The following is a 17,063-nucleotide window of genomic DNA, read 5'->3' on the forward strand; positions in this document are numbered from 1 at the left end:
ACGCGTTGGATCGGGAGGTCGAGGTCACGTGCTATACGGCCCGGCAGCCCAGGCCATGCCGCTTTAATGGTGGTAATTCAAGTACTCAGTACGGAGTATGTGAAGTGAAGATGCACGCAGACAACGTCCCGTCGACTACGTATCCTAGGGAATGGCAAGGGATCGCCATACGTGTGGGCTACTACAGTTCCTCGCTCTTGTACTGCTGACCTACCGACCGTCCTCTTTGCGAGCCATGGGCTTAATTACTGCCCACCCTCGAGGTCGTGCGCAACCGCCTCCGCCCAAGCGTACATACATACACATCATCTGGGCACCCATGGCATATGCTGTTGTACAGTACAAGAAGAAGAAGATCATTCTATGCCGCTGCCCTGGCTGGTCCTGATCATATCATCACCATACTCGTACTCATAACCCCACTGAGATAACACTGACACTGTTAGTCATTAACCCATCCCACCCACAGATTCACTACTCATCTCCTTGTGTACACGTCACCACGTCTCACCCAATCGCCATCGGCCCTAGTATCACATCCGACCTCCTCCTCTGTGCCTCCTCGAACCGCTCGAGTTCTTTCTTGTGGTACTGTCGTATCTGACCTAGCAAACCCTGGTGCTTCTCGGCCAGACAGGCCATCAGTTCGCCCGTGGTTCTGGTCTTGTTACAACTGCACGGCCGCCCACTCAACCGATACCGAGACTGCACGTCCGGGAACTTCAGCGTGACTCGTCGTAGCTTCGGCAGCGGGTTGGGCTGTCTGGCGAAGAAGGTCCCGGCCGTGGCCGCGTCGGCCGAGAGTTGACCCTGGCGCGTCGACGGGCGGAGGCGCATGAGGTCCCAGGCTTCGAGCTCGTCTGCTTCAATGATACGGGCGGAAAGGTCTTCTTTGCCCCTGTCTCGCTCCAGGGCCGTAATGTCGCATTGGTCGGGGTGACTTTGGCAGCTGCAGCGCTCGTAGTTGGGGGCCGTGTTTTCGTCCAGCTGGATGATGACCACGCTGAAGGGTGGCGGCGCGTTGTTGACGCCGTTTGCGGGTCCGACTTGGACCGTTGGGTCGGGCGTCGATTTCAACAGCAGCACCAGCAATGGCTCCACGGGTTTCTGATAGACGTATCCGCGGCCGGTGCCAAAGTCGGGGCTGGCGAGCTTACGTGACGTGGCGCTGGTAGATCGTGAGGCTTTTGACTGGGTGGAGAATATCGAGTGTGACTCCCGTGCCGTCGAGGCCGAGGTCGTGGTCTGGATGGATGCCATGGAATCGGCTCGATTGATCCCCTGGGGAGGGAGAGCGGCGTGGAATGGGAATGGTCGTGGAAGGCCACGTCCCGGAGATACACCATTGGATGAAGGACCCCCGTTGTGCCAGGCCTGCCGTTGGCCTATGTTGAAGTGGCTCAGTCGGGTGATCAGCGGGTCAGTGGCCGGAGGCACTGACCGCACATTCAAGTTACTCCCGCCCCCGGGATAGGGGGCAGTCGGAGAAGATCGCGGAGAGGCAGTGGATGTTCGGCGAGAACTAGGATCGAGGTCGCTATCCGATCCTGGTCCAGTACTGGCTCGGCCATCCAGTTCCTTCGCAATCCACAATTGCACGTGAGCCGTGTGGACTCGAGGCGTCTTGCGATCTGACATGATTAGCTCTAGCACCACGCTGGGCCTGCGTGGTTTTAGCCCCCGGACTCAATTGTAGGAGGCGTCTGCGGACTGGGTTGACTCACTGTGTATAGTCTTGATAGACTTTATACCCCGTCAGAGCTCGCTGAAACCGCAGTAGCTCGTCCACGTGTCTGAAGGCCAACTCTGCCATGACCGATTCTGTCTTCAAGATGACGCTGAGGGGTCCTTGGCCAAAGGAGACGGCATATAAAGGGACGAGTCCGGCGCTCTCGATATTGAAGTCCAACGTTCGACCTAGAGAGTTGAAGGGTCAGTTACAGCGAATGAACGATGCTCGGGAAGGCTGCATACCGTCTCTCCTCTCCTCTTCGCCCTCGTAGTCTACTGCGGAGATCACGGCACTCATCTTACCGTTGACGCCGCGAAGAAGACGGAGGTGGTGGACGAGCGACGGTCTAGGGGACGCCATCGTTCTGTCGCCCGACATGTCAGTCAGGAAGTGAGTGCTTGCTGTCAACAATATTGCCACGTACACATTGAGAAGCTCGTCCATCATCGCCGCAGGGAGCTGGACGATTGGAGGAAGAATAGACTCTGGCGCCTTTACTGGCCAGATTGAGAAGTCGACGTTGTTCAGTGATCGGAGGTCTGGGGGAAGGACCTGGTCGGGACTCCTGGGATCGAACCTCCAGCACTCCCGGGACAGTTCCTGCAGAAAAGAGTCACTGGGTGTCCATAGCGGCGAAAGATGCCACTTACAGCTTTCAAGCCCTTGACATACGAGGGCCAATGAGACTCGTCGTTTCCTGAGAGGAGATCCGGATGTTGTTCAATCCGGGTCATCAGCCAAACACACTTCAAGAGATTGACGTATTCTTTCGGCGGAGCGATTTGAGCTTCCCACGTCGCCTCTGGTAGGAAGCTGATGGTCGACTGTCTGAGGTGCAGAAGAAATGCTTCGGTGAAGTCTGACAAGGGCCGACTCGAATTGCTTCGTTGGTTGCTGGGGCCCAGTTCAGCGGCGCTTTGGAATCTGGCCGCGATACCTGGAGGACAGTCGAGCGTATGGGAGAGTTGCTGCTCCTGCTGGCGGACCGCTTGAGGAATGTCTGAAGTCAGAATACCGATGACTTGTTCGACTTGACCCTGAACAGCGTCCAGCCTGGAGATGATTTGACTGAGCAGGTCAATCTCCAGGGGCTTGATGATGATGAGGATCTTGGAATTGTGGTGCAGGATTCGCTGTTGCAGCGCCGCCGCCTGGGGTTGGATCAAGATGTTCCACTCGATGTTGCGCCATGGGCCGACTCCCTGTCCATACTGGCGGTTCGACTCGACCAGCCGTCGACATTCGAAGATGGTGCGTTGATAGTCGCCGATGATCTCGTTCAGCGAGGCGAAATTCCAGCGCGGCGCCCTGTGAGCGCCTATGCCACCACGCACCTGGTTGTAGGCACTGTTTATCATGCGAATCAGGCCGTCGAGGCTCTCGGCGAGTCCTTTCACATCTTGACCGAATCGCCCGAACTGTGTCGCTGCATGGCAGTCAGCGGCGAGCAGCTGGAGGGAGACTGAACAGCCACACTCACCCGCGTTGAGATTATCATCCCATCCGAACTTGTAGAGTTCCCAGGCAGCCCGACTGATCTGAATGATGTCGCCCAACTGGAAAAGGCCGGCCATCCCCTCTGCAGAAGCAACGCAAGAGCTGGGGCCGCCCACGCAGAGCTCAGACACGGCGTCGATCCGTCGGGCTGGAGACGTTGAGGACGACTTCGACTTTCTCCGGCTTCCCAGCACATGGCGAGGTTGACAATTCACGTCGTTTATCTGCGTCGACGGCGTGGAGACTCGTGATAAGGCTCGAGTGGACCGAAGGCGCTGGGCAGTTCGCTTAAGTGTCGCTTGGAGGGTCGCTACTTGTCGTAGGTTTCACATGGGTTCGACAAGGCGCCTTGACCCCACCAGTCCAAGCATTCTACCAAGCAACCGGTGAGCTGGCCGCTGCTGGTTCCAAGGTGACAAGCCCCCAGGGCGTCGGACGGTGGCGGAGCCGTCACACAAGAGACGCAGTGGACGCACCAAGCCGGCGCTGCTTCTGCACGGCTTTCCACAAGGCAATGCCCTCGTCCTGGGCGGCGGCTATACGGCAGCAGAGCCAGCCACCGCCTCACCTCGCAGCGAGGCGAACACGCTCTCCCGTTCTGGAAAAGGCTTCACCTAGTGGCCTTGGGCTCGAGACGACGTGCCCTTGGCAGCCCTCCTGGCCAGAGTCGAGTCAGCCTCACGGCTTGACGGAGGGAACGCCAGGTGGTGTCACCAAGCCTCAAATAATGGCCGCATCCACCTCTCGCAGCCGTGCGAACAGGCTGTCGCGTCCTTTACCCCGAAGTCCATCATCATGGATGGCGCTCTCCAGCGACGTGCCTCTCAACAGAGCGGCTGGACCGACGACGAGAGTCTGTTCTCTGAGAATGAGGACCCGAACCGGATCGTCACGCGGTCGCCGCAGAATCGCTTCAAACTCGGCTATCTCGCTGTGATGGGCCTGGTGATTAACCGGATGATAGGTACGGAGTAGCATGGTGCCCTTCATTGCGCGATGAAGACACAGCGGACTGACAGATGGTAAGGGACTGGTATCTTCATGACGCCGGCCAGAGTGGTCCAAGGCACGGGAAGCACAGGAGCGACACTGATGTTCTGGTTTGCCGGCGTGATCTACGCATTCTCAGGAGTGCACGTATACATCGAGTATGGCCTCAATGTCCCACGCCGGACAATAGGGACCACCGAGCGAGGAGTGCCCCGATCTGGCGGCGATCTGAACTATGTACGAGTGACTCCTTCCCCTACGACCGCCGCCGGGGAAACTGACGGACGCGTCGCAGTTGAAATATGTCTACCAGAAGCCGGCGTATCGGCCAGACACGCTCATGTTCATCGCATCCCTCTTCGGCATCTCGTTCATCATCCTGGGCAACATGGCCGGGAACGCCATCAGCTTCGGCGTGCGTGTGTTGGAAGCGTCCAACGTCGAAGTCACGAACGGAGCGGTTCGAGGCATAGCGGTGGCCGTGTCCGTGGTCGCCGGGTTCATCCACACGTTCTCACGAAAGGGCGGCATCCTGCTCAGCAGCGTCTTTGCCTTGATCAAGATCTGCATGATGCTCTTCATCATCGTGACCGCCATCTGCTACGGCCGCGGCACATTCCCAGACCTCCCCAACAGCAACATCGACCGCGACGAGACCCTGACGCAAAACCTCTCTCCAGCCCACGCATTCAGCGAGTCGTCATCTAGTGCCAATGGGTATGCCCAAGCGTTTCTCGCCATCATCTTTGCCTTCGGCGGCTTCGAGCAGCCCAACTACGTGCTCGGCGAGATCAGTCGGCCTCATCGGACCTACCCGATCGCCATGGCCACGTCCGTGAGTATCGTGTGTGTGCTCTACATGGCCGTCAACGTCAGTTACGTGAGTGTATATCCCGATTGCTTGCCCTTGAGGTGCCTGCACCTTCCCCCAAGAAACGTATACTGACTCATCGCTCCCGTCCTAGATGGTGGTTGTGCCGAAAGAGAAGCAGCTCCAGCAAGGCTCCAGCGTGGCGCAGTCCTTCTTCCAACTGACCTACGGCGCGCTCTCGCCGGACGACAACACGGGGGCGCGCATCTTCAGCGCCTTCCTCGCGATCTCCAGCCTGGGGAACATCATCGTCATGACCTACACCGCGGCGCGCGTCAAGCAGGAGATCGCCAAGGAAGGCCTCCTCCCCTGGCCCAAGTTCTTCGGCCAGAACAAGGACCTCTCCTTCGGCCGCCTGCTCCGGTGGGCGCAACGCACCGAGGCCCTCAACAAGCCGTTCGGATCCATCCTGCGTCTCCGCTGGCTGGCGCCCGAGCATCACTCGGAACGCACGCCCGTGGGTGCCCTGGTGCTGCACCTGCTCACCTGCATCGTGCTCCTGTTCGCCACCTACGGCGAGACCCCGCAAAACGCATACCTCCTCCTGACGGGGATCGCGGCCTACGTCGTGAACGCCTGCTTCGGCAGCCTCCTCGCCGCAGGCATCCTGTACCTCCGATTCACAAAGTCTCGCAACTGGCGCCTCAAGGCCACCAACATCCACCCGTGGCTCAGCGTCGCCGCTGCGACCGTGTACTTGATCGGGAACCTCTTTCCGGTCATCACCTCGTGGGTCAAGCCGGAAAAGTCGTTCGCCTCGACGACGACGACGACCTCGCTGCTGCCGGATTCGAACTCGGTCGTCTCCGCCGGGACTGGCGAGCCGACAGCAAATCCCACTTCCCCCCTCGCCTGGTTCGTCGTCCCCACTGTCGGGTGGGCTGTCCTCGGTTTCGCCGCGCTGTGGTGGCTCGGGGCCAGCTTCGTGGTCCGCCGCATCGAACGCCGCACGCACACGGAATTCACCATCGAAAAGGAATACGACTATGACGAGGATCCGCCCGGCAGCGGCGCGTACGTGCAGGTGCACGAGACGGTCTACCTGAGCTGGAAGGGTCGGGAGATCCTCCGCGACATGACGATGCATGGTCATCCGGTCGCGGGTGGTGGTGGTGGTGGCATGACCGACGTGGCCGGTGCGTATCCCGGGATGGGCGGAGGAGCCGGAGCGTCAGCTGGAGGATTTGTAGGCGGTGCAAGCGGCGGCATGAACGGCATGAATGGCTTCAAGGGCATGAATGTCCATGCCAATGACTATTATGGACGGTACGCGTAAACGTTGCATCGGTGCGGCGAAAGAAAGGGAGGATCGAAACACCCAACAACGGATGGCCTCCTGACATTGCATGAGACGGGACGATTAGCACTGGATTGCTCTCTACCACCGTTGTTCATTTCGCGATTCATGAGGACCGCCCGCCCTCGTGCCTCTGCTCTAATAATACCACACCAAGACTGCCACGAAGTACCAAACCAAACTCACATTTCTTGTCATTTTCCCCGAAGAGGAGCAGATGGGCCGGCAATGATCGGTTCCGTCACGTCACAGTCACTTGATGCGAATCGTTGCTAGCTCCAGGTCTTCGTCCCAGTCCCAGTCCCTCTTACCCGCGGGATTTTGGTCATCGACGAGCCAATCACCCACTGGCCCCGTCCGACCCAGCCTGAAATAGCCTGTGCGCTCGAAAAGACCGCCAGCTGAGCGGACGAGGACAAGCCCGCGTGGTCCATCGCTGCGAGCCAACTCGAGAAACCAGAAGGAGCGAACGGTTACAGATGCAGAGTGGTCAGCACTGGTCTCCGTAGAAAGGGTCTCCACGCCTCCGCCGAGCTTCTGCAACTTCGTTTGCCCCGGCTTGGGAAACGCCGCCGAGGTGCCAGCTGGATAGCCCTGATATTGGGGGATTATCCTCTGGTTGAAAAACCCAAGCGGCGGTCCTGCCCTCAGGGTGCCGTGCAGATCGGCATTCGAAGCAGGGATATCTCCAAAGTGTTCGTTGTTGTCGACAATGTCAGGGATGACATAGTCGCTGAAGTAACTGGGCCTCTTGTCTATGCTGACGACGAACCGTTGATAAACTTGTTGCGCCGTCATCCGACGTAGCGGCGCCGTGATGGTCAGCAGTGCCTTGGAAACGGAGGTGAATCGCCTCGGGTAGAATTCCGGCTCGATTTCACAGGCCCGGATGACAGCCTTTGTCTCACTGCGGTATTGCGCACCGAAGTGGTCAAAGCTAACGCTGCCATCGATGGAGGCCCACGACCACGACGGAGCTCGAAACCGTGGAGGCCGCGAAGACGAGCTGTTACCTAATGCTGCCGAACGCGAGCAATCATGATACCAGAGCAAGTCGGGCAGCAAGTTGCTTTCCCAGAGTCCGGCAAGATAAGCGCTGTTGAGCATCTTATGGAACTCTGAAGCAATGCCTGAAAGCGCCGGGAGCTTGTCTTCCGGATCCGTCAATCGGCGCTTGCTGAAGACGCTGACGAGCCTGTTCCATTCGTCGTGTAATCGATCCAGGTCTGAAGGACGTGAAGGCGACCCAGACATCTCTTGGTCCTGCTCCTGCCCCTGCTCCTGCTGCTCGATTGCCGTTGTAGCCCGGGCTGGCACCATGTTTCGAAAAAACATGTCGCGATGATAGAATCTCGGGACAAACCAATTGTCCGAGTCCCGCCAACCGCCGGCGATGTGGGTTGCACATAGGCACTTCCATCGTGGTGGTCCGGCTCCAAACATCAGCAGTCGCGGCGCCAGCCATGATTCCTGCAGCGTCCACGCTCGGGTTTCAATGGGCTCCTCTTCCCACGTGGCGACCTCGTTGCCGCATTTTTCATCAGGACAGATGTAGGCCGTTCCCATCGACACAGCACTTTCGACTCTCGAGCTCCTTGGAGGGGCATGATTAGCATAGGCGGAGCTAGTTGCAAACCGAACCGGAAAGGACGAATCCAGGCGCCTTCGGATCGCTTCCCGAGGGTGTAAGAATCCTTCATGGCAATTCGATGCAACGGCGGCCGAGATGGTGACGGTAGCTTGTTTGTAGATGTGAGACATCTTTTCAAGCTCTTGTGGTTTGTCAATCTCTGAGTCTTGTATGATACACAACGCGTCGACCCATAGATATGGGATGCCGAGCTGTCTGGTCACATAGATCGCATCCTGGATGGTCTTTGGTAAACGGTGCACTGCAATACCCGCTGTAAGTGTTGCGAGATTCTCCCTGGTGGTCAAGAAGTTTTGGTCGCTACCCCAGCAATAGCTCAGTGCTGCGTATTCAGCTCTTTCCCCTCCCGTTGGGTACAATCGTACAAGGTCATCGCCTGGGTCCACACGGACGTCCAGGACACGGGTCGGCAGGACGGCTTTGACACCCCGGGGCATGTCACCACAGCTATGCGTGGCCAAGCAGTCACTCAGCCATCTGCGGATATTGGCAAACGTCTCTGATGCTCCATGTGTGGCAATCATGTCGTTCGGGGGCCGCCCCTTGACGAGTGCTGCCGCTTCATCCTCTACCGGGACGGGTGTTAGCCACGTTTCAAGATAATAACCACATTTTGACCGACGGCTCTTACCTGCATAAGCGAATACGCCAAGGTGAAGTTCCTGTTTCGTCCGATGAAGAGCAGAAGTCAAAGTCTCCTCCGCCTGAATCGTGAGCGACCGGAGTTCAGAAGGTGGAAAGCCATGCACAGATCTAAATCTAGCCGTGATTTGTGCCGTTGGCCGGATTCGCTTTTTCATTCGCATTGTTAGATCTTGTATATCATCCTGCAGTGGAATTTGCCTCGCTGACGTACCTGTTTGCACAAGAAGCGGATGACGAAGGTTGAGAATTCACAGCCTCTCCGCGCATAGAAAGCGATTCCGTCAAGCCGTCCCAGGTCAAGATCCTCGCCCGCTTGAAACCGGAGGACGTTGGTCTGCGAAACGAATACAGAGCAAAGAGGACATGAGTCTGAGCACACATAGCCACCATATGGCCCCACGCTCAGGAGGTGCCCAGGTGTTGTGAAAACGTCGATCCCGTTCCTGATTGAAGTGCCATGTGCAGGAATTGAGAACTCGAATAGACGTGGGAGCCAGTGGCCTTCAGTCATCACAGACACCCGCCACACTTGAAAGCAGTTGAGATCGCCGGCAGCTGCCCATTTGTCGAACCCAAAAAAATCGAGGTCGGTCGTCACGGTCGCCCCTAAAGTCAGTACGTTCCTCGCAGTACTTATTTTGAAGCGCTGTGATTGAAGCCTCTTGATATTGGTCTTTAACCAAGATGTGATGTTGCGGGCGTAGCAGTCCATGGTGTGCGCTTCAAAATCGAGTGCCAATGTGCGCTCCATGAGCTCTGCCCTCTCCTCTGAGCTCTCCCCTAGACGCACCGCGCACATGACGTCCGTATTGCCGCGCGTTCCTATCTCGTACAAGCGTAGACCGACATGGAAGCCGACGGTGTGAAGACGCATGCGCGGTAAGTGACACAGAAAACCCCGCGTGAAACCATCAGGAGCATGGCGTTCGAGGTCTTGGCGAAAACGCATCTCCAGAGAGAAAAAAAACAGGTTAGCTATGTACTCTGGGTCGGCCCGAGGTATAGGATCTCCCTCGTTGATGAAGGCAATATGCATATTATCGGGGTCGTCTTCGAAGGCTTTCGGGTGGTTAAAGCCCTCAAGCCGTGAGAAAGGCGGTGCGCCGAACGTAATACAATGAAGAGATTCGAAATATGTCGTAACAGACTCAGTGCCTAGTGTCGAATTAGCAGCCATAGCATTGGAGCAATCAACATCCTTTGGAGAAATACCTCTCACTCGGGGGTCGATAGGATTCCAATCGTGTTTGCGAACCAGGTACTGGTTGTGAACAAGATTCATCCAGATGAGTGTAGCTAGGCTACCACCTGCAACCGATCAGCTACTGCCCCTGGGCCTCTCGGCCAGTGTACGCGACCTGCTGAGTGGCCTGTAAGAAGTAACCTGGGCTTTCTTCCGCCTTCTAGGGGAGGTAATTGTTGACAGGAACGCCTTAGAGGACCACTTAGGCTGTCTGAGACGAAGTATGCCATAGCGAACAGCTCCGCATGGAACTCGTAGTCTTCGAGACCCTGAGGCCAATCGTCAGTTCATAGAGATACAAGACCCTACCGAGTCTTATTGAGGCAACACACCATGAAGTGGCCGCCTTCAACCGGGGAATGATCGCATCGCGCTGCCAGGTCTAGCCAGTCGGTAAGGCAGCGTAGAGTGACAATGACCGTTCCACTTGCTCCATCTGGAACATATTTGATGGTGAAATCAATGTCCGTTGGTCCACTCGTGTCCAGGCGTGGGAAGGGTAGAGCGTGGTGTTCCTCTCGAAGATAGTGAGATGGGTCAAACTGTACTCTGTGAGTCCCATCACGGTGGTGCAAGATTTCTTGGTTCGCAGACACTGCAGAGATCACTAAACATGTGATCTCCTGGGGCGTTATGCCTTTGGCGCTCGTCTCCCCGTTTGAATCGACGAAGGGCAGCTCAGAGGGCCATGAACTGTTGGCGTAATATTTCCGAGCAAGTCGAAAGCCTGCTGTCAAGGCTTCCGACACGGCGTCAACCTCCTCTATCGCAAAGAGTGTAAGGGAAGATTCTGACTTGGTCTCCGCAATGGGGAGGGTTACCTGTTGCGGCACCGGTAGGACCCCTGGCGAGCTTCTGTAAAGCAGCACACCACTCTTCGATATCGATGGTAGCAGAGTATTGAAGTTGATCGTCGTCGATCCTCTGCCTCCTGTGGCTCATTGCTCGGCGAAGTCTTCGGAAGCGTGTGGCCACAGACCTGAAGCCAGAAAGAGACATTGCCACAACGTCTGCTTCCGACTGTGCCGGAAGCCGCGCAGCAAACAGATAGACGTAACAGGAGGATTTGCAAGAATTCACCTTTGTGCAGGCGGAACGGAGGCAATATAACAGTTTGCCTTGGGGAGGAATCACGGATGGCATTATCCGCAGCGGCGCGGCCCAGAAATGTAGCCTCACCTTAGTGCTGGGGAAACGTGGCGCGGCCCTCAGCTCTCTCGGCAGCCGTGGCTTTCATCGGCCAATGCTTCCCACATCGCCAAGCAGCACTAGGTCGGGACCTTTGGGACCATTGTGCCAGACGCCTGGAGAAGGCAAACATTCGCCGACGTTCATGGGAGTCTTCGGGAAATGGAAGGCGAACAGATTGACGTCCGGCGCGGCCCTGCCCTTACCATTGCGGCTGTGCAAGTACTGCCTAGATGATCAAGCCAAACGGCTCTCTGCTCCAAGTCGAATGTCATCGCAAAATCGCTCCTCCAACTCCGCATACTCGAGCCTTCGTAAACCCTGGGCGTTGGCTTTGACTGGTGGAATTCGAAAGACATCCTACCATTTCGTACATGTACACAGCAATAATGTCCCGGCCGCGGATCATTGAGTCTGGCTCTCGATGAAATCCAGCGCATTCTCCTTCGTCTCCTGTCTAATGCTGCTGACGTTGTTCCCAAACCGCACGCCAAAGCACATGTCAGCAACCCTCAGCATTTCCGGTCGGAAAGTGGTACAGATGAACTGACCACCAGTCGGTCGTCCATCGCCATCTTCAGGCTCATCGTCCGCCCGGTTGGCCAGATACAACAGGTGATCAGCTACAGCTGTCCGGTACTGCGCGTCGAGATTGGCGTCGATCTCATCGAAGATGTAGAATGGGGCCGGGTCTGTGGCCTGGATGGCGAAGATGAGGGCAAGACTGCAAAGACCTGATGGTGTGTTAGCTGAGATCACAAGGCCTCCACAAATGAAGACATGGGAGCGACTCACTCTTTTGTCCGCCGCTGAGCTGTTGGATGCGCTGCTGATCATCATGCTTGCTGTTGAAGCTGACGCTAATGCTCACCCCGGTGTAGTTTTCGACACCGCGCTTGTTGACAGGCTCGGCGTCTGACTCTTCGTCTTCGTCCCGTGCGTGTCCCTTGTCGGTCTTCCTCTGGATGACCAAGCGCCCACGACCGGCTGGCACCAGCTTCTGGAAGACCTCGGCAAACGCTTTGCTGACTTGCTTGAAGGTACGTTCGATGGCTTCGTCCTTTCTCTGGTCGAGCACCTTGATCAGATTCTCGATTGATTTCTTCGCCGCCTCGAGCTCCTTTCTTCGGCTTTCCAGCTCCTCGCGCTGCTTCATGGATTTCCGGTAGTGTTCAAAGGCATGCTTGTTGACCTGGCTGTACTTCTTCAGAGACTCCTTCGCCTTCTGCAGCTTCTTCACGATGGCCTCGGAGCTGGTTGTCTGGTATTTCTTTCGCAGATCCTCGGTGATGGCACCCAATTCTCTGATGTTCTCAGCACACTCCTGCTTCGACGCAAGAAGAGCAGCCTTCTTCTGGACCGACTTTTCCAGACGCCGCTGATGACGCTCAATGGCCTTGGCGAGCTCCTCTTGATGTCGCCTGGTCTCAGCTGCTTGGTTCTCAAGCTGAGCAATCTGAGCTGCCGAACTTTCCAGCCGGTTTTCGAGTTCGTCCAGGTCTCTTTGAACAGACTCCAGCTCTTTGGTCAGACGTACCAGTTCCGCCCTCTTGGAACGCAGGGTACCACCACCCTCACCCTCTGCGTTCATGTCGTCGCCTTCGAGAGCCGCAAGTTGTGGTTTCAGGCTTGAGTTGAGTCGGACTTCCAAATCCGCCTTCCTGGTCTCGATCTCTGCTCTGGACGCAGAAACATCATTGTACTCACGTCTCAGCTTTTGAATGTCGGCGGTGAGCTTCTCAAGCTGCTTCTCTTCAGCTGGAGACAGTGCTTTCTTATAGTCTGTGTTCAGCTCAGCTTGGTCAGCACTCTGCTTGTCAGTCACAATCTTGACTTGGGCGGCAATGGCTGCTTCCTGCTTCTGCTTCGCCTCAAGATCATCTCTCTTCCGCTGTAGCATCTCCGTCTTGTTGCGGATCTCCTGCCTCAGCAGCCTCTGATTCCCTTGTGTTTTGTTCTTTTGTTGCTCGAGCACTTGAGCTTCGCCCATGGCCATTGTGATTGTCTGATCGATCTTTTCTATCTTCCGCTTATTTTCCCTGCCCTCGGTCCGGACTGCCTCGAATTTCTCGCGAGCAGCCATCACCGCTTTCGTGGCCTTGAGCCTTGAGGATCGGATGTCGTGGTAACCACCGGTCAGGGCTCCCTTCTTGTCAGATCTATCGCCTTCGGGTGTCACGGCTGTCAGACCATGCGTCCTGGCGTACTGGGCCGCAATGCTGAGGTTCTGAGCAATGATGGCCTTTCCGAAGACTTGTTGAACGGCCTTTTCGTACATCGGGTCGTACTTGATGAGTGACATGAGTGGTCTCGCATCTTGCGCATTGGGGATATTCGCTGTTTTTGGCTTGAGTCGATTGAGCGGCATGAAAGTGATACGGCCTGCTCGCTCTGTGTTCAGGATCTCCATCACTTTCGTGGCCGTGTCATCGTTGTCGACGACATAGTGAAAAAGGGAGTTGCCAGCCGTGACCTCTACAGCGGTGTGATGCAGGGGGACATCGATCAGCTCGGCAAGAGTACCGTAGCACCCGTCAAGCTTGTACTGCTCCTTGATTCGCCGTACGGCATCCAGACCGCGACTGGTATTGCCGTCCATCGTATGCGACAGATTTCGCTCGGCCTTTCGTAGATCATCCTGGACGCTGGCATATTCTGAATCGAGTTGGGCTTCTCTGCGCCATAGCATCTTTCGCTCGTCCATGAGCGCTTCTTTCTTCTCGTGAGCTGCTTGAATTTGTCGGTCGATGGAATCGTCCTGACTCCCGAGACGTTGCTGAAGACTTTCGATCTCCTTTTCAAGAGCGGCAATAGCCTTCTCATCTTCGGCGATGCCCTCGGCGGTCTGCATGCGGGTGGCTTTGAAACGTGATAGGGACTCGAAGGTATCGTCGATCTGAGCTTGCAGCCAGGCGTCCCGATCCTTCTTGGTCTTAAACCGGGCGCTTCGTCCTTGTTTGTCATACAGCCGCTGCTGCATCGCAACTGCTTCCTCCAGCCGTGTTTTGACCGCTTGTTCTTTTGTGCGCTCGGCATTGAACTGTGGTACGATGGTGCGAAGCTCTGCCTCAATCTCTTCTATCTGGCTCCGCACTTGGTGTAGCTCTTTATCACGGGTCTCCTTGGTTCGCTGCGCGGCCGCCTGTCCATGGACGAGATTTCTCTCCTCCAATTCGACTTGTGCTCTTGCTTTGGCCTTTTCGCGCTTTTCCTCTTCGAGTTGCCGCTTCTGAAGCCGCGCCGTCTGGACTTGCTGGTTGAGCTGTTGGATCTGGTGAGTTATTTTGGCCAACTCATCCTCTCCTTGGGCATAACGGTCGCGACTCTCGTCCGCGTCATCTATGCCGCCGACGCGCTTTTCCTCTAATTCGGCCAGGGCTCTATTGATCTCATCCTGCTCCCGATGGAAGAGCGTGTATTCCAGGGCGCGCTTCTGACGGTCGGCGTCTTGGAATTCTCGCAGCTCCTTCTGCTCCTCCTCAAGTTCCTGTAGACGTTCATTGATCTGGTCAAAGGTCTGGTCAATGGCGGCCATCTTGTTGTTAGTATCGACCATAATCTTCTGGGACTCTTCCTTCTTGGCGACAAACTGTTGTGTACCGGCGACGCTCTTCAGGACATCCAGACGTTCCGAATCCTTCATATTGGTCAACCTCGTGATGCGACCCTGAGGCACGATGTAGTAGGGATTTGCGCGCGAAAAGCCTGCGTTTTCCAGTAGCTGCATCACGTCTTGTTTGGTCGCGTTCTTGCGATCGAGGGAGTATTCGTCTTTCTTGAGGCCAATGGTACGACGTAGGATCAACTCGTCGTTGCCCGTGGGGAAACGGCCATCTGAGTTGTCGAAAACGATCTCGACGTAGGCCGACATGACCGCGGACCCGGAACCTTCGTGGATGAGGGCCTGGCGCTCTTCCCGACCCATCTGGGAGTAGGCATCGCTGAGGACGAAGCGGATCGCGGCGAAGAAGTTGCTCTTGCCTGAGCCATTGCGACCGACAATGACATTGAGTTTGGGCGAGAACGGGTTGACCACTGTTTGATTCTTGTAACTGTGTCGCACATTAGAAGCCGCGCTCACTCGTTGCAGCGCGGAGAAACGCACCTCTTAAAGCCTTGGATCGTGATCTGTTTGATATGCATCTTGACCCTGCCAGGGCTTGAAAAGCATTTGAACCAGTGTCGAAGAAAGCGGAGGGGAAGTGGGAGAGCACAGCAATCGCCAGCAGGACGCGAGACCCATCAACGCGCTGCGCGATGGGCGATGGAGAACTAACTCGTAGGAGCAAACCAGGATTATGTAAGCTACCCCATGTACCTTAGCTGACCATGCCAGGTACGGGTATCTGTTCCTATCGACAGCAAATAATTCTTACAGTAGCCACTCACCCAACACTCACCGACCACTCACCGACCACTCACCTAGTATTCACCTAGTATTCACTTACTATTTGATCTGCGAAGGTACCCAATACCCGGTTCAGGCCACTATGAGTGGAGATGAGGCGGTTTCTATATGAACCCCAAGAATCAACATTGAGCTGTCGTGTATATTTTTGCAAACCAGCTCACCTTGAAGCAGCTCAGCAAGAAGCAGTGCCTCCAGTGATCGAGCAATGGCATCCACTCCCGAGTTCAACATCCCTCAGGAATTTCAGGCCCAACTCCTCCATATCGAACCAGATGACAAACGCACCAATCAAGAGATTCTGGATTCTTTAGAGCAGTACACGCCCATCACATCTGAGAAGAACATCTGGGCATTCTGGGACAAGGGAGTCCGCAATATGCCGGCCTGGTGCCAACGCAACGTCGTCGACTGGGTCAGAATCTGTGGGCCTTCCTGGACGGTTCGTATCCTTGACACTGTCCCAGGGTCACCCACAAATGCGCTGGAATACATTTCCGCCGACCTCCTTCCAGAAGCATTCGTCAAGGGAACCATGACCGGAGTATACACTGGACCCCACAGCTCGGACTTCCTACGCGGCGCCTGTTTGTACTCGCACGGCGGCGTCTACAAGGACACTGGAAACATTCTGATTCGCGACCTCGACCGCGTGTGTTGGAATCAGCTCGCTGACCCAAGTTCTCCGTATGAAGTTTGCGTGCCTATCATGTATGCAACAGTCATGGCCAATCACTTCGTCGCCAGCCGCAAAGGTAATCCATTCATCAAATGCTGGTAAGCAGACCTAGGGTCAGTCCAGGAAAGCTGTCCACGCTGACAATGACTCCCAGGCACGACCTGTTCATCCACCTGTGGAAAGACCGCCAGAATCACGAAGGTCTCATTTACCACCCGTTGCTAGCCTTCGCCTTGACTCTTACCTTCGAAGAGTCTCAACAAGCAAACTTCAAATGGGACTTCAAGGTCGCACCACAGACGGTGATGGAGTATATCAGTCAAGTCCTCTCTTGGCAGCGACTCTGCATGCTCGAAGACGCGGGAGACGGCTTCAACGCAACGAAATACTGGTTGAACAAGGTCCTCGTCTACGACTCCCTACAGGAAAACTGGGCCGCGGAAGCAACCATCGGATTCGGTGGGCCGGTGCTCTTTAACGCGCTGGCCACGAGGCTCGACACGCCGAAGGACTCGGACGAATACAAGACGGCGTACAAGCTCGTGTGGAGACTGTTGACCGAGTCGACACTGCAGAAAATCACGCACGGCAAGAACCTGACGCAGACTCCCGCTGCAGGTGTGCTGTGGGAGGAACCCGGCAATGAAGACAAGGACCACCTGCCAGGGACTTTCGCCGAGCTGTTCAGGTACGGGACGGTGCACTTTCGGCAGACGAGAGAAACCATTCGCTATGTGAAAGCCGAGAAGCCTGCAACAACGCTTAAGAAGGGGTTGCTGGAGCCTTAGAGAAAGAAGAACAGGAGCAGCGCGCAATTGCGTATTTCTACATACGGCTGAATGCATTTGAATCGCCCAGGCAC

General features: G+C 56.1%; 5 protein-coding genes across 5 annotated transcripts; 2 read left to right on the forward strand and 3 right to left on the reverse strand.

The window, feature by feature from the left end:
* Positions 1-507: 507 nt before the first annotated feature.
* G647_08415 (uncharacterized protein) lies at positions 508-3,306 on the reverse strand (the record flags this gene model as incomplete). The annotated part of the gene is made up of 6 exons (XM_008732726.1): positions 508-1,663; positions 1,725-1,917; positions 1,975-2,096; positions 2,157-2,332; positions 2,383-3,158; positions 3,213-3,306. The coding sequence occupies 6 exons, from the start codon at positions 3,304-3,306 to the stop codon at positions 508-510; spliced, it is 2,517 nt and encodes an 838-aa protein (XP_008730948.1).
* A 718-nt stretch (positions 3,307-4,024) lies between these two features.
* G647_08416 (uncharacterized protein) lies at positions 4,025-6,366 on the forward strand (the record flags this gene model as incomplete). Its single annotated transcript, XM_008732727.1, has 4 exons — positions 4,025-4,193; positions 4,257-4,456; positions 4,515-5,099; positions 5,185-6,366. The coding sequence occupies 4 exons, from the start codon at positions 4,025-4,027 to the stop codon at positions 6,364-6,366; spliced, it is 2,136 nt and encodes a 711-aa protein (XP_008730949.1).
* A 273-nt stretch (positions 6,367-6,639) lies between these two features.
* Positions 6,640-8,475, reverse strand: G647_08417 (uncharacterized protein; the record flags this gene model as incomplete). Its single annotated transcript, XM_008732728.1, has 1 exon — positions 6,640-8,475. The coding sequence occupies one exon, from the start codon at positions 8,473-8,475 to the stop codon at positions 6,640-6,642; it is 1,836 nt and encodes a 611-aa protein (XP_008730950.1).
* Positions 8,476-11,519: 3,044 nt separating this feature from the next.
* Positions 11,520-15,257, reverse strand: G647_08418 (uncharacterized protein; the record flags this gene model as incomplete). Its single annotated transcript, XM_008732729.1, has 3 exons — positions 11,520-11,848; positions 11,910-15,166; positions 15,220-15,257. 3 exons carry the CDS (start codon positions 15,255-15,257, stop codon positions 11,520-11,522), a joined length of 3,624 nt encoding a protein of 1,207 aa, XP_008730951.1.
* A 473-nt stretch (positions 15,258-15,730) lies between these two features.
* G647_08419 (uncharacterized protein) lies at positions 15,731-16,989 on the forward strand (the record flags this gene model as incomplete). Its single annotated transcript, XM_008732730.1, has 2 exons — positions 15,731-16,299; positions 16,356-16,989. The coding sequence occupies 2 exons, from the start codon at positions 15,731-15,733 to the stop codon at positions 16,987-16,989; spliced, it is 1,203 nt and encodes a 400-aa protein (XP_008730952.1).
* Positions 16,990-17,063: the final 74 nt, after the last annotated feature.

Source organism: Cladophialophora carrionii (assembly GCF_000365165.1).
Source record: "Cladophialophora carrionii CBS 160.54 unplaced genomic scaffold supercont1.7, whole genome shotgun sequence".
Classification (NCBI taxonomy): Eukaryota; Fungi; Ascomycota; class Eurotiomycetes; order Chaetothyriales; family Herpotrichiellaceae; genus Cladophialophora; species Cladophialophora carrionii.